The following is a 21,766-nucleotide window of genomic DNA, read 5'->3' on the forward strand; positions in this document are numbered from 1 at the left end:
GAAATATGGGCTATTCGTTGCAATAACAGACTATAAATGCTCTTCATCCAATAATAAATTATGTATGATTTTATCATTGTTTGTTTCCTCCCACTATTTGAGCTTCCAATATAGTAATAGAGGCATAAAGAAGAAAACTACTGACTCTTTTTTTTCTACTCGATAAAAGGTATATGCATATTGCTCTGAAAGTATATTAATAGAGAACCAGATATTAAAATTTCAACATACTTATTGTTAAAATACATGCATATTTCTAGCTAACCCTGTAAGTACTTGGAAGTTTCCACTACAATTTTTTTTGACCCTCTTATAAAGGGTAGAAATCTTGCAATCTGTTTATTTTTTTTAAAGGAAGGTTAAATTGTTACCACTTTTCCTCAAGTCATATTAAAATAATGTAAAATGATGTTAAGATTATGAATTCATGTTGGCCACTCTAACACTGAATTTTGATACTGTCCACATGATTTGCAAGCACAGGTGAAAATGGCTTCTGAGGGAGAAGAATGAAATTTCTCCTCAATTACACCAATAGTTACTATACCAACTTCCTTTACTGAGAATTTTTCCACTATCTGCTCAATTATAGAAGAACTGCTGACATGCAACCAGTCAAAATACTGATAAAGCATGCAAGAGGAGAGAGGTGAGGGGAGGATGTTTCAAAGTCACAAAATTAGAGTATTACATTCATATAATAAAAAAGGGAGTATGGAGATTTGAGATTAATTGCATGTTGAATGCAGCAGCAGCGTCCTGTCACTCAACTATACTCCTGACTAGTAGGTTGTGAATTCAGGACAATTACTTTTAGAATGGCTCTTACCAAAAAAGCCGACAGAAACAACAAAAAGGAAAAGAAAAAAAGTACCTCATTATTATAGTCAATTTTCTTATAGTCAATTTTCTTAAGTTCTACAGAAGTAAAACCTTTGCATAGAAGAGCAGCAAGAAATGTTTCCCTCCACAGATCTGTTAAGCATGTATTACAAAAGTTAACCATGTATGTGACATGCCATATGCTGCTGGGCACAGTTCATGATTTCAATGTGTGCAATACACACCAACCCTAACCTAACAGAAACTGAGTTTCTGACTTTAGAGAACAGTCTCTTGACAATCTAGCACTTGTGCAACAAAATTAAGTTTCATACACAAACTCTTAAACCCATGGGTCAATTCTTCCTGCCAGTGGAAGCAGAAATAAGTTATCTTCCATTTGGTTTTTCCTTAGCTCAAGTAAATGTGTGAGGGCAATTCCCATTTGTGCAAAAGGTTAGAAGTTAAATCAGACCTACAGAATGTCAGCGTGCGATTTCCAAAAGCTTTACAACTAGCAGATCAAAGTATGTGCTCCTATCAGGATTATTTATCTAGTAATATTTGTAAACTAATCAGAAGATGTCATTCAGTCCAAAATTTTTTGCATGTTCTACTTCAATTAACTTGCCTTTTGGAATTCTTAACGTTAGGGATGACACTGCTTTCAACTAAAGCTCTGAGGGAACCTCTTAACTCAAGAGAGCAAGTCTTATTTACTAAAGTGAGCACAGGAGCCCCAAAAATGTGTACAAAGACCTACTCACCACACTGTTCTTTCCCTTCAACTTTGTTTATTGATGTACTGAACATGAAAAAGTACAAAGAATCCAAACACAAAAGAAAACATGTACAGCCTCTTAAATACTCAACAGAATATATTTTCTATTCCAACAGATGTGAATTAAGTCATACTGTACAACTTCAAATAAATACCAGCCTTACATTTTATTAAGTGCTCTGATAAACACTGTAAAGTGAAGCACAATTTGCATGCCCTCTCATCAATGCCTTGGTTTGCTACAGTAGTATAGGAAAGAAGCATGTAGCTGCTGTTTTCCCGTGAGGGAAACCTTATTAATTTTTTTTTTAAGTATATACATGTATTTTATTTTTTAGTGTTTTTTTTTTTAAACGCAGAAGGTTAACTCTGACAATCTAAATGCACCTAAGGATATGAGAAAGTGCTAAGCCAATTGATTTCTGAATAGCATTGAGTGGGTCAGCATGAAAACTCGCTTATTCACTTTAGCACGCGCCTCACAGTATATGTACTGTACTATACTGAAAAATTTTATAACTACAGTTTTAAATAATAAAAAATAAAACTCAAAGCAACCGCAAAGATAATGTACAACTATGTTATGCATAGCACATTGCCTGTTCTAAGGGGAAGCACGTGAGCATCTCAGTTTATACAAAAAGCAGGACGTAACTATATAGTTCTCAGTGCATCCTGATGAAGGCCGTTTTTTGCCTTCAGCTTTTTTGAAAATTTATTATAAGCTAGATGCTAATCAGAAAATATTTTGTATTTTTTAAAATTTCTTTCATACATGGTAAAGACTTATTTTATTATTTCCCCAAATAGTGGTTTAAGCATCATACAAAGTTAAATTTCAATAGCATACAGATATTTATGATTTTTGTATGAAAAATGTAAGGAAATTTGTTCAAAACCTATGGTTATACTCATTTTTTTTTACCACAAACATATTTATAAACAAAAATGTAGCATCACCATAAACAGCTGAAGCTAGACTATCTACAGACAAAATTAGCAACAAATCTGATGCACTGTAAATTCAAGTCCTCAGGACAACAAAAGTGATTAAGCAAGACCTCAAGTAACAATGTTAATGCCATTTACAAAGGAAAAAACTGATACAAAAACATTCAAAACCTGAACATCACTTGGCATGTAAGGAAAAAAAAAAATCAAATTAGCTGAACGGTTCATAAACACAAGGTCTTATTTACATTACACAAAGCTCAGGTGTTAGCCTTGAACATAACTTTCAAAATACCTTCAAATATATCCAACTCAGATCACTTTTGCTGATTTGCTGCAGTACAAATCATGTGCAACGTCTTTTTTTCCTTAAGACAAAACAATTCTTCAAACAATACTGCAAGTACATCACTAAACACCATGAGCTCTATCTGAAGGGATTTCTTTAGGAAGAACAGATTTTTTCCCCCATCTCTTGGTAATTTAAATTTCTTGCCTGCTCTTATATATTCTTTTGTAAATTTTTTTTATTTGTTTCAAAATCACAAATCAATGTGAGCCACCTATCACATAATAACCAGGATGATCAGACACTCCACTGGTGATTACAAAAACGAAACCAGCAGTGTTTCCCCCATTGATTCTATTCCTTTCATACAAAGATCTCAAAAGTATTTTCTACATCATAAATCTTTCTAAATTTTCCAACCGCTGCAAATTTCCTGGTAAATTTTAAAAGCTCACTAGGTGTCATATGAAGAGATTTCTCAAAGTATTCAAGTCAAAATATTTGTTCCAGGACCAGTAAAAAGTTTCTCCAAATTTTCTTTTTTATAAAAATAGATGCTTTTTTTAAACCCACATCAAAGAGGCTCTTATCTCTTTGGCAAGGTACTGCTTTACGAAAAGTTCTCCAGTATTCTTACAATAAGCGTTTATAATGTAGCCCCCCCTTCCCCAACCCAAATCATAATTACAAAATAAATACTGTTTTTAACTTCATAAATAAAAATGTAAACTTCAAAATACTTTTCTTAAACAGACATAACAGCAATGCTTTAAATGTAAACCAAACACAAAGCTAATCAGAAAAAGGAAAAAAAGGGGGGAAAAAAAAAGACACAACCAACTGAAGAATTACAACACAAAGCCTCAATATTTACTCACAGGTTCAAGGCAGTTATGTAAAAAGAAAAGAAATGTCTTCCCTTAGCTGAAACACTTTAAAAGGTCCACCTTCTTCAAAGAAGGCAATAGAATGCAATGTGACAGGTAAAAACCCTGTACCTCTTGTCCATATTCAAACATAAAAGATATTTAAGAAGTTTTAATTCAAATACTAGCAATAAAAAATCTCACATATTTCTTAGGATGCTAAGTAGTCATTTTATCCCCATCTCAACACTGACTTACAAAGACATTTACTAATGTATAAAGTTTCTCTTAACTTGCCTTTGTTGTATAGTTTTCATATATAAATGGACTGAGGACAAGAGCTCATTAGGCTTTGTGCGTTTTGTTTGTCTTAAAGGAGACCTGCAGTACTCTGTCTCCCAGACGGTATCCATTGAGGCTAGCTATCGCCATGGCGGCCTCATCATAGTTTGTCATAGTCACAAATCCAAAACCTTTGCATTTATTGGTGTTAAAGTCACGGATGACCTTCACGTTGGTGACAGCTCCAAAGGGCCCAAACATTTGCCACAGGATACTCTCATCCGCGTCAGGAGCCAGGTTGTACACAAATATACACCACCCTGTTCCAGGGTGCCCAGGGATATTAATTCCAGCCAAACTGGTCATTCCATCAATGGTCATTGGAGAAAACCTACTAAACAAAATAGGAAACACACACACAAAATAAAAACAGAGGTTAGCAATGGACTTTCTTGTCCCTTTTCCATCCCCAACAATGTTAGTAATTTCCCTCCCCCAACAGATACGTACAGCTATTTGATGTTTCAACCATCCGCGTGTGGCTTTGCAGTGACATGCTAGACTACTGAGGTATTAAGTTATGAAATGGCCATTACTTGCTGTATTAATCCACAATAGCAAAGAAATATATTTAGAACTGACTCCATGAATTAAGCAGGATTGGCAGGGGGGGGCGGAGGGGGAAACCAACACATATGTAAACATGCTATAACGTCGCAACGCAATATGAAACAAATAATGGGTTTTTTAAAGACCAGGTGGCATCCAGTGGGATAAAGATATTCCTTGAGTCAATTGTGCTTCAAAGAGCAGCTTTTCATTAGGTTGTACATGCAAAATAAAACCCAACAAAAACTTAATGAGGGGTGTGAATATCACTCCCAAATCAAAGAAACTAATCAATTGTGGGAAGGGATTATGAGTATCATGAACCTCTATCATTACCTCTTTACTCCATAAGCCATATTGAGCAGATTGTCCAACCTGCAAAACACACATTTAGCAAACTTCAGTTTTTAATTTTTCCCCTTGATGTTAAAGAAAACTGGGCTCATTACTGCCATCTTCCAAGGGGATATTCGTACATTAATAATATGTGAAGTCTTAAAACACTGAGACTTTTTACATCCCTGAGAGAATGGGTACCCACTGCCACAGGATTCTAGCTTTTCCAATGGAGACAGTTCCTCTTTACCAAGGTCAGTGCAGGGCAAGTGGCCACAGTGGTCCATCTGGGGAAACCATTCAGAGAGGAAATGTGGAAGCTCTGGAAGAGTTAACTTTTGGGAAGTTCTAACTGTGCCATGTGTACCTACGTGTATTTACATGACTTTCAATTTTCACAACTCTATTGGTTCCCGAGTATACTAAGGAACACAAATACTAACTGGCTTGTCTAATAAATGGTAGCACTGATATTCAAACTCTGCCATTTACAAAATTCTATAAATTTCCCTTTAATCTCCCAACTTTGAAGAATCAAAAATGTGTAATTACAGGTAGGAAAACCTTACTGACAACCTCGGCTAACCCTCCCATTTTTCAAATGTGCTCAACTGAGGTCCAGAAGAGGAAAAAGACCGAGCCACTGCTCTAGTGAGCAACAAAGCCAGGGGCTCAGATCCTGAGTCTGGTGCTGTTTAAACTGTGCGGCAACCCACTGGGATTTAAGCAGCCAGGCAGGAAACAACTTGAGTTTCTCTTAAAATTTTTAAGAGAAAGTAATCAGGGTGGGCAGGGACTCTTTAAAACTTTCCACCTTTTTCCTATGTCAGAAATTAAATTAGTTTTATAGTATATGATTCTTCTTGCTTTATCTATCAGCTATAAAAAGACCATTCTGATGTCCCAAGTTTCCACAGTGCTTACCAATTAATTGCATTGTTGCGAGGAGGCAGGCATAACTTAATATATAGCCACATCCAGGCTCAACTGCCACAAGGCTCAAAACTCCAAAGATAACCTTGGGGTGATGGTGAGGGGTGCACAATTTTTTCTCTTTCTTTTAACACTCGCGAATGGTTAAAGTTTGAGAAGTGCCTCAACCTTAGTGTCCAACCTATGCCATCAAGTCAGGCTAGAGCACACATATAAAAATAACTCCTTTTAGTTTTATAAAAGCTAAAAACAAATCTCATCTGGTCTTTCAGAATTGGGGAAAAAATGTAGTCTTCTCACATCCCTGCCCCAAATCTCCACTGGGAATTTTGTGTTTTGTGAAAATTAAGAGAATGAACTGAGCTGAACGTAAAGGGATAGAGCAAATCACAATGACAAAGGATCTTCATCCTTGTGTGCCTGTCTTGCCCCACTACCTTCTCACTGTACCACAGAGCACAGGCCCGGGTCATTGCAGGTTTACAATGAATATGTGATGACCGAACAAAGGCAATGAGGTCACTGAGATAATCACCAACTACTTAATCTAGAATGAAAACTACCAGGAGGATCGGCTGGGCAAGCATGTTTGCACATGCAAGGGAGAAAGCACATGTGTGAAAAGAGCACATATGTGGGAAGGCTGTGCTTTTAGTAGAGGTGATCAGTATAGTCAAAGATGCCTTGCCCTTACATTCAAGAATAAGGGTCAAAAATACTAGCAATAAAGATGAACACAAATTGGTATCACCAAGTAATCTGATAAAAAAAAATTCATCAAATTGCTGGAATGATCAATACAAAATGCATTTGGCATATGATACCTGTAGAACAGAACAGACTATTGAGGTCTCCATCCAAAGTGCTAAAAGGCTCAGAACAAAGAAACACCTTATTAATTCACCCAAAATAGTTACACCATCTAAGCTCACTAATTTCATCCAGGTAGGGACTGTCACACTTTGCTACCACTCACTCGGGACAGCAACTGAACATCCAGAGACAGAGTTTTCTTAACAAGTTTTCAGTGTTTTCAAGACCTGCCCCAAAAGCAAATTACAATCACACATCATTTAACAATGGGCGATATATCCTGGGAAACAAATCATTAGGCAATTTGTCATCGTGGGAACATCATAGCGTATACTTACACAAACCTAGGTGATGTAGCCTACTATACACCTAGGCTATATGGGATAGCCTAGTGTTGCTAGGTTACAAACCTATAGAGCATGTTACTATACTATAGGCAACTGTAACACAATGGTTAAGCATTTGTGTATCTAAACATACCTAAACAGAAAAAAGTAATGTATTGCACTACAATGTTACAATGGCTATTATATCCCTAGGCAATAGGAATTTTTCAGCTCCGTTACAATCTTACTGGACCACCTTTGTCTATGTGGTCTGTCATTGACCAAAGCATTGTTACACGATGCATGACTGTACATGCACTGAGGGAGAAAGCTCTCATTCCTTGCCCTCCACCTCCCGCTCCAGGCAGGAGGGCTAGGACTTTTGTACCAGGATCTCTGAGAACTCTCCCAATGGGCTTCACATTTGCCCTATCTGTGAAATCCCATATGATATCATGATCTTCACTGATTTCTTCACTTGTTTTTCATTTAGGAAAAATTTGGACCTTTGGAATGTAAGCCAAGTTATCTCCCCTATTCCTTTCTCCTCCCCTATCATCAAAAAAAGTAATGAAGAGCACGGAACCTAAGAACCAGGGACCAGGCACTGATGAAACCCCTTCCTGGTATGCAGCTGGGCCCAGAAATTTTCCTTGCTCTCTCCGGGCCACACATACACATTTCCCATGGGAGCTCAGAGAAGGCAATGGGTGCTTCACATGGGCACCACATACTCCATCTAGTAGCAGTTGGCAAACTGTAAACTAGACAGTTACAAGAGAAAATGATGCAGTTCCTTGCACATGAGGACCCTATTGCTCCCTAGAATTATGTCTTTGGTGGGTCTGTCCATAGCTCAATGACATCTTTGGTATAGAGTCATTTAAAAATGGAAGATTTTTAAATGGAGACCAAGTTAGTAGCCTCCAGAATAACTGGGGGGAGGAAGGTGCGCAGGATGATGTACCACACTGTGGGAAGTACAGTGTTTCCCCAAAAATAAGACAGGGTCTTATATTTATTTATTTTTCCTCAAGAAGACACACCCTAGGGCTTATTTTCAGGGGATATGTCATTTTCCCCCTAAAGCCTCAGCTTGCAGCATGCACAGGATGGCCGGGACCTGACAGGGGGTGCCGACCTTGTTGGTGAGGCCGCCTGCACCTTCCGATCACCTCTGGGATAGTAGCTGTCATGGTGGGGCAGATGAGAAGGGCTGCTCATCTTCTTTACGGCTCCTCGACAAAATGCGTGGGTTGTACACATACGCTGCGTAGCCACGCCCATCACTAGGTCTTATTTTCAGAGTAGGGCTTATATTGTGCAAATGCTTAGAAATCCTGCTAGGGCTTATTTTATGGGTAGGTCTTATTTTCAGGGAAACACAGTAAATATTAAAGTGTCCATTACATATATATTTTTTAGTATTTAAAAATAAAGTATTCTTTACTTATTTTTTAATAAATACACTGCTCCCGGGATCCTCACTCAGTCCCAATTGCCACATGCTTCCCTGGTAGAAGACTGAACAGTCCTTCCAAGGACAGAGGTGGCCAGTGGCACTCTCACCCATTCTTTAGCCTGAGCATAATCCACTTTACAAACAACACATTCAGTGGATTTGGAGGATTAGACTGGATAACCTAGCTTTCATTAAAATAACCTTCACCTAAAGAAAAGGCAGCTTTAAAAAGATCCCTACAAATTAAAAAATCGGAATTGAGGATGACATCAGTAAGAGAAACCCAAATAAATAAGAAGAGTGTCAACTATTTTTCCTACTCCCACCCAGTACAAATTACATTATGAGTAGTTAGACACAAGATGATTCAACACGTCTCTCATGAAGTCAGATGGGAAATTCAAAATTAATCATTATTTTACAGAACTTGCTTTAAAAGGCATATTTATTAAGATGATAAGTAAATGAAAAATGAACCCAGCCAGTATGATTAGCAAGACATTTGATATACTGTTTATTGTATCTTTAGCCTATATTTATTTTCTATATTTGATTAAAGTTTATAAGTTAATGAATAGCCAAGCCCATGTACATATGTCATATATGGAAAAAATATTGTAGGGGTATATGTGTGCAAACATTTTTGGTTAACAGAAATATAACTCAAATGATAACTAGGTAATATTCTGAACACAACCATGTATCAGGTAGATCATCCCCATTTCAAAGCTAGGTGTTTATAATAGAAAAATTTTTAAAAAGGCACCTGCCATATCTTTAAAAAATTTAGCTGATAGACTATGGGAGGTGCTACATGCAAGTAAAGACGAAATGTGAAATCAGTTAAACTCAGAAATAAAAATATAAAGAGGTTATTAATGAGAAAGAAAATAAAACTCTGAACCCCACAAATAATGGTTATCAAAACCTCTCAAAAGTACCAAGACCTGCTTTGAAATTATCCACAGTAGGATCAACTTATACCTTATCCAATTAGGTGGTATCATCTGTCCTCTAAGAAAGAAGGAAATTATTAAAGAGGAACAATACCAGTTTCTTGCAAAAGGAAACTGTAATAATGCAACTAGCACATGCCTTAAATGTAACTCAAGTGCTGATTTAAAAGGCTCCTTTAAAAATGCATAAAGGCTCATAGAAGCAGGCACACAGGCCATTAAACTAGATCACATTCAATAAAATTAAAGCTACTCCACAAAAAAAAGAACACGAAAAAATTTGGCTTAAAGTTTAATTTAGATATCATATCCCAAGAATACACTTAAGGGGCTTGAATTATACTATCCATCCAAATAAATAAGGCAGGTCTTATTTTGAAAATTGCAATTAAATAAGCATATTAGATCAGCAGTGCTCGTGTTAAAATAATTATCTAATTGTTGATGTGGGTTGACTGAGCCATAAACCTCACAAGCCCCCATTTAAAATTAACACTTCTTATATGGATTTTAAATTTTTTTGACCTTAAAAGATACGATATACTTCATGATTTTTAAGAGTATCCTCTTTTGCTGTAAGGTGACAAACTTAAGGCAAGGGCATTAAAACACAAATATTAGGGACAAAATATGTGCTGTAAGGATTTAGACCTGAACTATAGAAAAGTGCAAAACACCCACAAAACAAGCAAATTCTTAATTCAAGAGTCTCTATGAGTTCAAAGAAGGTAGTTCAGCCTTTATTCAACAGAACGAGGGGGGTAAAAAAAAAACCCAGGTGGCCAGGCACAGTGGCTCACGCCTGTAATCCTAGCACTCTAGGAGACCGAGGCAGGAGGACTGCTTGAGGTCAGGAGTTTGAGACCAGCTTGGGCAAGAGCAAGACCCTGTCTCTACTAAAAATAGAAAGAAATTAATTGGCCAACTAAAAATATATGGAAAAAATTAGCCAGGCATGGTGGCACATGCCTGTAGTCCCAGCTACTCGGGAGGCTGAGGCAGAAGAATCCCATGAGCCCAGGAGTTTGAGGTTGCTGTGAGCTAGGCTGATGGCACGGCACTCTAGCCCATACAACAGAGTGAGACTCTGTCTCAAAAAATAAAAAATAAATAAAAGTCAAGGTAATGACAACCAAATTATACATATGGTATTAAAGAAAAAGGACCAAACATACATCAGGTTAAACCTGAATTCTAGTAATAACTTTTTCCAACACTCAATCTAGATGAAACACCTTCACTGTCCACACCGATTAGGTCGCATTTATTTTATTATCTGGACAGAGATTATGGGAGGAATGGGAAATGGAGACAACAGTCAGGAATCTGAAGGGAGAAGAATCATCTCCCCGTTTTTCTAAAACAAGGTTTCTCTTACAACTGACAACTCTCATTCTCTTCTTCCAAAATTTCTATCTATAGGAGTCAAGAAGAGAAAGAATTTCCAAGTTAATGATAACATATGGTACTAAAAGATAAAAACACAGAATGGATAGAAGATATTTTAAAAGACATTAAAATTGACCACCAAAGCATCCCATAAAACTTTACCCAACCAGAAATAAAAAGCACAGAGCAGCAGGCAGGGTGGCTAGGCAGACCTGACAGTGGACAGTGCAGTCATCAATAGCCCAACACTTGCGTCACCCACATGCCTTGCAATTTCAATAAGCACTCTCCTGAATCCTGCCTTTTCATTCCTTTTGCTCAATCTTCCTCAGAATCCAATCTTGATTCTGAGAATCTGTTTTATTTAACTACCATAAAACAAAATCACAACCTAAACTGGAGGGAAAAAAACAACAACTGAAACTAATACAGTTCTCTAATAACATTTTATACCTTCAGAGTATTAAAATTAAATAATAAATTTTAAAGAACTTTCCTCTATCTAAGCTCAAAATTCTTTTCTAGGCCCCAAAGAGCTCTAATGTTCATTATGACAGGCTGCCTATGAAATACCTGTAAAATTCCTTCAGGCTTGTTTGTCCTAAATTTGCAAAAAAAAAAAAAAAAAAAAAAAAAAAAATCACTTAAGAAATATGCCATAGAGGAAACCCACAGGCAGAGCTAAAACAAGGGGGGAGGAGGGGGATTGTGAGACTTTTCTCCACAAGGGCAAGCATCAAGCAGCCCCATCTCTGGTTGGCATCTTTCCCTTTAGTCTGATCACTACTATCATCCACCAAAGTTAAAGGTGGCAAAGGTTTCTTTTCTACCAAGGCTCTTTTTCTCACAAAGTTACAGAACACAGTGAAGTGAATCACAAGGCTCAATCCACTGGGACCCAGTAACCCAGTTCAAATGCAGTATTCTGACAGGACCACCTCTTCTCCCCCAGCAAAGGCCAACATAAGTAAGAAGTTAACATCATATTTATGGCAAATTTCCTTCTCATGCCTCACGTAATACAACTGAGCATTTTTTAAAAGAAGAGATGTTTTGACTGATTTTATCTCCATTTTCTTCAGCACTCTAAATACCTCAATGGAAAAAAAAAATGCAAGATTTAAGCTAGGAAACATGTGTAACTCCTTGATCTTAATATGTTATATCTGTGACTATATTTTAGGTAATTAACTATTCTGTCCCAGGAAGAAAAGAAATAAAATTGATATATACTTGGAAAAAAAAAAATTAGTGTGTGGGGTTAGATGGCATTCCGGCTGCAGTATACCATATGGCCAAAAAGGATATTTTAAAAACGTCCTGGAAAATAAAAACTGAGTGACTTGCTTATGAAACCAGAAACTCTTTGTGCTCTGTTTAACTTCTTAAAAGTTACTGTTCTTCTCATATGCAGATTAGGGACTTTTTTTTTTTTTTTAATGACTCCAGCTTTGGTTGTTACCCTAGAAGTAAAATAATACTTTAAAACTTAGAATATTTATACCTGCCAAAAAAGGAGTTATCTTCTTTAGGCTAAAGCCATGGTCATTCTATGGACAATACAAAGGTCAACAAATTACCACCCACAGGCCAAATCCAGACTGCCTGTCACCTGTTGCTGTATGGCCCAGAAGCTAAGAATAGTTCAAGAGTTGTTGTTTGTTTTTTTTTAAAGAAAAAAAAAAGGAAAAAGAAATAGCTGCAGCAGAGACCATGGCCCACGAAACCTAAAATATTACTATCTGGTCCTTTACAGAGAAGGTCTGCCAACCTCTAAACTACAAGAAACAAAAAAGGGAGGAGAGAGACTGATTTTCAGAAAGTTAACATAGTCACATAGATTATATATCCTTAATGGTACACATATTATAAAACAAAGTAGCTGAAAGAGCCTGACCTAAAAATTGAAACTTGAGAATAAAATCTTACCAAGAAAAAAACTAAAAAAGGGAAAATCTGAAGCCCTGGAAACAGTTAAGACGACCCAGAAATCGATCGATTAAAATTTCTCAACCTTGGCATTAGTAATGTTTCGGGCCAGATAATTTGCTGTTTTTTGGGGCTACGCTATATGCTGCAGGAGGTTTAGCAGCATCCCTGGCCTCTACTCACTAGATGCCAGTAGCACACCCATCCAAGTTACGCCGACATAAACACCTCCAGACATTGCCAAATGTTGCCTGGGGGGCAAAATCACCCCCAGTTCAGAACCACTGCTGCATGTTATTGCCCTTTTTTCCCCACCTTCAGTATTAGCAAAAGACACTATTCCCCATGAAGGCTCTCTCTGTGCCCATAAAAAAAAGAAAAAAAACCAACAATAATGATAAACGTAAACCAGAGCTCCTGTCAATAAAAAGCACTGGACAGTAAACCTGAGCATTCTCTCTCAGTTTAGAAGCTGGGCACAAGAACTAGACCAGACTTACCTAAAACGCTGTGCCTGCTGAGCTAGCGGTCCTGGATACCTTCTGTTTGGAGACTGGTACAGCTGGGAAAGGATGGCCTGATTGGTTTTTTGGCTTGGATTATTAGCAAACTTTACAGTGATTGGCTCTGTGGCACCAGGAGGTTTCTGGCCATTTAGGCCTTTGATAGCTTCTTCTGCCTCAATCCGCTTGTCAAATCGAATAAACCCTACACCCCTTGATATGCCTACGGTAGATTTGAGTAAAGATTTGGGAAAGAGGGAGTGGAAGGAGAGGGGAGGGAGAGAAGAAAGGATAAATTAATTTTTCCTTCTCAAGAACATGTTTTTCACTCACATATAACATTTGTCATAAAAATCACACCAAGAGGAAAGTTTTACCTTAACTTTACTAGCAAGTCAATCTACAAATCTCAATTTTGCATTTTTTTTAATGCATGAAGTCAGTTATACAAGCTGAGTACCTATTATCACGTGCCTTCCAACAAGCCAAGACAACAAAGCACACGGAAGTCCATGTTTTCTCTCTCTCCCCCCCTCCCATCCACTCTCTTTAATAATGTCAACAGCATGCCTGAGCTCCATTTTTCAAATTGTGCTATTGGACAAGCAGCTCAGAAATGAGAGGCACCATAGTTCCCTTCCTTGAGACGAGAACAGAAGCAAGCATTTGCTAAAAATGCTAAAAAGCTATGCTAAAAATACATACACAACAGTAGAAAGATATATGTCAGCTGAAATTTTAAATAATATATTTGGTTTAATAATAATATATAGGATACAGGTCCTTTAATAAAAAATGTCTACAGAGGCTCTTCCAGTTCTCTGAAGCTCCCCCATGCTTCTAACCAGCTGTCCTTTCTTGGAGAAATACTATATGGAGAAAAAGAAGTGAAAGAGGACCTAGATTTTAAAAATAAACAAGAAGTAAAGCATCAAAGCTTTCTGGCCTCAGCAGCATTACTCCTGACTACAGAAGGTCACTCCCTTGTCCCATATTCTCCCCACTTTGAAAGACAAGAATGGAAAAGCAAAGGGATGGCCAAGAACCTTTCCAGCTTAAGAGAAGTGGCAGAGGGAAACCCAACTCTTTCCCTTTAAATTAGGGTGCACAGGCTAGTCAGGGTGGCCACAGCTGGTCATCATGAGATAAGCAGTTGCAGGGAAATGCTTTTGGGCAAGTAATTTTGTACTGGCAGTACCAGTTTGGGACTAGAGCTAGAATAGTATAGATGGCTCAGAGTATGTCAATGAAGGAAAAAATGAAGGGCTATTGAGAAAGGTATGCCAAGAAAATAAGCTAGACCATTGTGATTTATAGAAACTTTAAAAAGAAATGCAGGTTTACTTGCTTTACAATTAATACTGTGTAAGGCCAATGGCTTAGAATTTTCTAAGGTAGACAGGCATTTTTCCATATATGCTTATCTCAAACAGCCCTTATCACTTTACCTTGTCTATTTAAACCATATCTATTGCACATTATTACCATCTGATGGCTGAAGAAGAAAATTGCAGGGTTTCATTTTTCATTTCATGTAAGTTCACTCTGAAAGCCTTACATATGAAAGATTAAATGGTGAAATCATACATCCTTTCATGTATCCAACTAGCTTTTTTTTTTTTTTTTTTTTTTTTTTTTTTTGAGACAGAGTCTCGCTTTCTTGCCTAGGCTAGAGTGAGTGCCGTGGCATCAGCCTAGCTCACAGCAACCTCAAACTCCTGGGCTCAAGCGATCCTCCTGCCTCAGCCTCCCGAGTAGCTGGGACTACAGGCACAAGCCACCATGCCCGGCTGATTTTTATATTATATATATTAGTTGGCCAATTAATTTCTTTCTATTTTTATGGTAGAGACGGGGTCTCGCTCAGGCTGGTTTTGAACTCCTGACCTTGAGCAATCCGCCCGCCTCGGCCTCCCAGAGTGCTAGGATTACAGGCGTGAGCCACCGCGCCCGGCCCCAACTAGCTTTTATTGAGAATTAATAACTTCTAGAACTTAGCTGTCCCATTAGAAAAGCACTAGATTAGCAATAAAATGGCCTCTACACAGGTTGAGTCACCTAACCCAATAGTCCTCAAACTTGAGCACGTATCAGAATAACTGGTGGGTAAAACACCCATCCTCAGAGTTTTATTCAATAGGTTTTGGATGGGGCCCAAGAATTTGCATTTTCAGCATGGTTCCAGAAGGACACTAATGCTGCAAGTACGGGACTATATCTGAGAACTGCTGACTAAACCACAAAGTGGTGAGCCAGGACCACCCGGGATCCCACGTACTCAGGATGGACTGTCAGTTAAGAGCTGAGATAGGCTTTCTGCATCACAGGAGAAGTCTACTCTCAATTCACCAAGACCTCATTGAGAATGAATGAATTTAAAAGCACGAATGATATAAACAAAAGGCCATTTTTGTTGCTTTGAACAAATTTATCTGGATTGGTAGGCCTGAATTTCTCTTTAATCCTATTAGCAGTCTGTGTGATACAACACAGTGTGATAGAATGTATGAGTGCCATGAAATAACTAATGCAGTTCAGAAGACTGCGTTTTACATGTTCTCAACTTGACTAAATTTTCTCATGACAGCAAAATCTTCAGGCTATTCTCCCAGGCTTGTATGAAGTGGTAGATCTCTCTCTACCCAGAACTGTAAGGGTGGTGCTTCCTATGAAACCAATTAACAGAAGGAGGAGAGGGAATAGCATGGGCTGCTCTGATCAAATTCAGATCAACTAAATTGATCTTCACTTGAAGAGTTAAAAATTTGGTCTCAGTTTATTCTGCAGTTAACGCACTGCTTTATTTAATAACAAAAACAAAAACAAAAAAACTTAGACATTGCAGTATGTCTCCAGGGTATTATCATTGTGGGAGAGGGGGCAGGAGGAGACGGTAGAAAGAAACAAGTAATAAAGAAAAGCTACCTATTTTTTTTTTTAACTCACAAATCTTAATGTGGCTGCTTGAGTATAGGCACTACAGGAAATCTACCACCCCCAACCCCTTTCCTTTTTTTCTCCATTTTTAAAATGTTTCTGAAAGAATGAGTATTGCTTTTATAATAGAAAAATAAATCTGTACTTTATTTCCAAAAACTGTAATCAAATCTATATTGCTAGCTTTTCTTTAAAAGATTTGGCAGAACAGCTCCCTAACATAGAAAAGTTTTAATAAACATCTTAGTCTTCTCATTGCAGTTTGGCTAAAAGTTACATTAGGCACAAAATAGGTTCTTAACATTCAAAATTTCATACTCTTAATTACATATGCCTATACAGCACTGCACAGACCTGGAAAACAGCCTTAACAGCAATTACTAGTGTGGATACAGTGTAATCCTCCCTTGCAGGACTAGGTGTATATTGCTGCATTAGACGTTGCTTTTTTACAAAAATAAGATTGTTTATTAGGACTTTATAAGTGGGATGGGAGCTTTTTTCACACAGTGGCTTGGAAATGAAGATTATAGCATCTATAAATTTATTACAAAGCCATGAAACAGGCTTCAAACCTGCACCTTCAGGGTGGAAATGACTCAAGTGCGCTCACTACACTCCACAATCTATTTTTGTCCATGCATATTTATGAACAATTCCAGCAGAAAATTGCATTTTCTGGCCCACATATACCTTTGATGTGTTCTACAGGCAAGACTGCTGTATGAGAAGACAGAATATTTCACAATCTGCCAGTCAGAAAGAGCAAAAGACTGTCCAGAGTAGCTGCCTACTTACCAGTGACCTGGTCAACAAGAATACGAGAAGTAATAATGCGTCCATATTGTGAAAAAAGCTGTTCCAACTCCTTCTGGGTCATTGTTTTTGGAAGTCCACTGACATATAAATTTGCATCTCTGATAGAAGCTGAACTTGGGCGAGCATAGGAAACCTGAAAAGGGGAAATAAAATTAGATGTATATGCACACTCAGTCACCTCTCTTTAGAAATTCAGACTGCCTCCTTTGAAAAGGAGTTTCTGTCCAAGGGGAACGTATAACAAACTCTGGAGTTAACGCAAGCTAGGTGCCAAGTGCTTTGCTCATTTCTGCTTTAATTATAGACAAATGGAAGTGTCATTCCTCGGGGTGAAGAGGAGATAGTATTTACCCCTAGACAGTTTTGTTAAGTTCTCAAAACAAAGCATTGGTGCATACAGCACGGTACTACTACTCACGGTAATAGGTTGTCCTCAAGGGGGCCAACACCCTAGAATAGGGATTTAGGACCAATCATTCCAACCTTAAGAATCCTAAATTCACTGGACACATTTTTGTTTTCTAGCCTCTTCTACCTGGAACCATGCTGAAAATGCTAGTAGTGGTGCTATGATTCTAAAAAAAATTTACCCTTCATCAGTAAATATGCCCTTTTGATTTATGCCAAAATAACAATCTATCTTCCATAAATTCCCAGCAATTTAAATATGCAAATGAGCTATATATCCCCATTATTCTTTATTCATTGTCTTCCTGTCCACAAATCTTTTTAACCTCGATTTTCAAGAGGTCTTAAGTCCTTTTACTAACTTTACCTGCCATTTTATGTATTCTTTCAAAAAGCTTCCAATCTTTGGGATACAATATACAAAATCCTATAAGGATAAAAGACAAAATATGTCTGTATTTATTTATAATCATCATCCTTCATGTAAACTCCATGGCAGAGGAAGCTACATCTGCCTCGCTCATTGCTATATCCTCAATGTCTAGTCAATGCTCAGCATGTGATAAATGCTGTAATATCTGGTGAGTATAAGCCTGTCCAATACCCCATTGATCCTGCAGGTTCACAACAGCTTACTGAACCAGAGGATTTAACGGACAGATCATCAAGTCATCCAGATCTCTTATCCCCATTGTAATCGATGGCTCTTTGCCTATAACCTATCTCTGCCAATATTTAGATAGCTGCAAGTCTCATGAGCTATTCCTGACCACATTCCCTTTGGTTTAACTGTAAGCTCTTCTGGACTAGCCTACTGCAAGGACACAAATCTCACAACATGCCCCATCTTCCAGATTACTCATAAAAATGGCAAATGAGTCTTGCTGAGGTATCATGATATGATTACTTCTGCCTCCTCATTTTACCCATAGTATCAACCTTTAATCGTTTGTTACGAAAAAAAAAACAAAACTTTTTTCCAATTTATACTAACATTTAAGTAACTCTTAGTATGAAACACCAAATATCTTCTCCATGATTTAAATATGCCAATAGCTCTCTATTATCACTTCTTTTTGCTTTCCAGAAAGAAAAAAAATAAGCTAGGTTTTACACTACTTCATAAAGGTCATGCAATCTTTCACCCCTGCCCCAATAGCATTAACATTTTAATACTCCTACCCTTTATTCAACCAGTGGGCTCGTTACCAAATGAAAATATACCTGTTATTCCAAAGGCTACATTTAGAAATCACACTAGCACTTCCCTGTCCTACGGAAAGAAGGAATTTGGAATAGTAGCAGAGAGAACAGACAGCTATTCACACACTACTCTTACTTCTCTATGCCTCAACACTTAAGGACAATGAAGACTGGGGATCTTTAATGTAAATGAAAAATAAATGAAGGAAAATTTCAAGTGATCAAAATAATTTCAATGAAATCTAGTCTGTGAAGCTGCTATAAACTGATGAAACATAAAGGCACTGAATTATATATGCATCCAGTAATGTGAATACATGAAAATCCAATTTCTTTTCTTGAGTAGTACAATTCTCAATTAGCCAAGAAAGCAAAACCACCACCACCACCACCACCCCACCACTTGGGACCAACATTTACGTCTAAGATTCCATGGCTTTACTTTCATAGCAGGGAGCTCTCAACAAGTGGGGCATTACTCTGCTCCAGATCACGTGACTATGGCATTCCCATTATAAAGAGGCACTTCCTAGTAGGTTACAAGATAAGCACCTACAGTCTCAAAGGAGGCTATAACTTCCAACGAAGCAGGCAGTAGGCAGCCTTTGCATGGGAGCAGGTGAGGCAAGAGGCAGTGAACAATGGTTAAAGATAACATTTCTCTAATAGGTGTACCTGGGCACAAAACTAGGTTGAATTCATTGAGGGCTCTGTGAACTTGGGACAAATTCTTTAAGCCTATTACCACATAATTATACCTTCTTTGTACAATTATCAGGAATAAAGAATATCTAATCCACATGAAATGCTTAGTCTAAAAACCTATGTGACTACATTGTAAATATTATTTAGCTCTACATCCACCTGAAAATGCAAAGACCTAGACCATTAAAAGTTGAGAGTAACCTGAGTCCGTGACAGTGTTCTAGAATAATTTACTCATGCAGTGACATTCACTGCTTTGTGCATTTCAGATGAGTGTGGGTGGTGTATCTTAAAAGTTATCCTGAAATATATTTAGGAAAACGGGTTTATATTTAGTGCTTATATAAAAGCTTTGAAAACATACTTGGGTCAGTTATTTTTTTTCCCCCAATGTCCAGTCTTCGGTTCACACTGCTTCTTTAATTCCCAGCCACGTTAAAAACACTCCAAGACAAATCTTCTCAAAACGGCATTTTTCAGTAACTTTGTCAAACAACCACTTTCCACTACCACAGGCAGGACAAAGGTGCTTAAATTTATATAAACTCAGGGTGGTAACGGTGTTTAATACTAAGCTTACATTTAGGGGCTTTTAAGACTTCACCATTTACAATGCATTTTAAAAACTACAACATTTTGTGTGTGTCTCGAAACAACTCCATGAGGTAAGGTAGGGTACGAATTAGTATTTTATAGCTGGGGAAACAGGCACAGACAACGTAAATAACATGACTAAGGTTACACACAACTAGTGTTGAATTCTGGATTCAAACTCTGATCTTTTCACTCCACGTCCTTGCCTTGTCGTTCAGTTTTCCTTTCACAATACCACACGCTGTGGTAATGAGCTTCTCAGTTCCCTTGTTCTAAGAGTTTGGAAAAATTAAATAAATTCCGGCTATTTCCTAAACTCACAAACTGAGTCACTAGAAATGACAGTTAAGTCAAAGTCAAAAGTTATTTTATTTCACTTTCCATTAATAGTTTTTAAAAGTAACTCCTCTTAAAATGAGTGGCCACTAATTGAGATTAAATAGAAAAAGTGCATACCATAATTAGAATTTTGAAGTTAGTTTTTCTTACATTCTAATTCTTAGAAACAAGCAATGCCACCCCCACCCACTTCCAGGAAAGAAAGATGTAAGGAAGGGTAGCTGCCCGCCTCCTTCTCCCAGACTGGTGCTGAGGCCCCCTCCCTCATCCCTTCCTTTATTGGGATTACAGCAGCCCCCTTTCTCCTTCCTTTAGCAAGGATATTACTGTCATCAACATCCTCCCTTCCAGGAAAACAAAACATTTCTTCTTCTTCCATCTCAAAGGATTATAAATAGAAAATGTACTTAGACCGAAGTGGGAAGAAGGCTTGCTGTGGGATAAGGACTTGCACTTTGGAGATTCAAATCAGTTTCAAGACCAAATTTTTTAACGATAATTATCAGTAACCTTTCTCTATTCTCATTTTTTTCCCCCTGTAGATTTGGAGCTTGTATAGGTACCTTGCTTTAATACTCACCTAAAGAACCATGCAGGGGCTAATCTTCAGCTTCAAAGGGTTAAGTATCTTTGTGGTTCTTCAAGACTAAATTCCCTTGGAGAAGACCCAAGAGAGGTTTTCTTTAAATGACAAATTCTGTATCAGAAATACTTCAATACAATGAACTTCCAGTATAACTTCCTACTGGGGTCAACATAGCTTCTTCCTCCACCTGCAAGCTGTTCTCTAATCTACATTCACTGGATTAATACATGAGTTTGGATTTTCACTGCCATTTAAACAGATGAATATTCAATGCCTGAGGAGCAAGGTTATGAAATGTCAAAACTACTAAGTGAAGGATCTAATTTAAGAGGCAGCCAGAGAGTCTGCAATTTAAATATTTAAAGATGATACAAGGAGTACAACGCTGAACACCAATCTACTCCAAAGATAGCAATTTAAAACCCAGGTTTATTCTGGAATTTCTCACAACCCTACAAGTGATATAATAAACAAAGACAAGCAATATTGAGATTATATGAGAAGAGAGAAAGGGAGGCAGTTAGAAGTAACAGGCAAATAAATGCTCTAGCTTATGGCTTCTCAAATTGTTCTTCACAAATGAGACTGGACAAAAAAGATAAAAATAGATTTATCAAAGTAATTAGGTCTCAAAAATGGAATAGTTTGAAATACAGTATATTCCTTGTAATTAAAAACTAATTTCTTCATCAGCAGCTAAAACTAATTATACATTAAACATGCAAAGATGAGTAACACATAATACTAAGAGTGGGTATCAAAACAAAAGTTAATCAAAATACACAGAACTAAAAGTAACAAAAATATATTATGAATAAGAATTTGTAATTTATTATATGTACATAGTAAAGTTTAAAATCCCAGTATATCACTTTGAATAGAAGTCCATTTAAATACTTTTGTCCAAACACACAACTAGTCTCATTTC

The 21,766-nt window shown here is 37.4% G+C and overlaps 1 protein-coding gene across 5 annotated transcripts in view; it reads right to left on the reverse strand.

Moving 5' to 3' along the window:
- Window positions 1-899: 899 nt before the first annotated feature.
- The window catches only part of ELAVL2 (ELAV like RNA binding protein 2), a 133,356-nt gene continuing 112,489 nt past the window's right edge, over window positions 900-21,766 (reverse strand). For 2 of the 5 annotated variants that reach the window (XM_012769798.3, XM_076008777.1), the window contains 4 exons: window positions 16,983-17,136; window positions 13,245-13,470; window positions 4,937-4,975; window positions 900-4,382 (listed from right to left, as the gene is read on the reverse strand). In XM_012769798.3, the coding sequence (XP_012625252.1) occupies window positions 4,055-4,382; window positions 4,937-4,975; window positions 13,245-13,470; window positions 16,983-17,136 (747 nt within the window). In that variant the 3' untranslated portion in view covers window positions 900-4,054. Of the gene's footprint in view, window positions 4,386-4,936; window positions 4,976-13,244; window positions 13,471-16,982; window positions 17,137-21,766 lie in introns of all 5 variants that reach the window. The other 3 variants (XM_020289336.2, XM_020289331.2, XM_076008778.1) reach the window with 2 other exon arrangements.

This window comes from Microcebus murinus, chromosome 12 (assembly GCF_040939455.1).
Source record: "Microcebus murinus isolate Inina chromosome 12, M.murinus_Inina_mat1.0, whole genome shotgun sequence".
NCBI lineage: Eukaryota > Metazoa > Chordata > Mammalia > Primates > Cheirogaleidae > Microcebus > Microcebus murinus.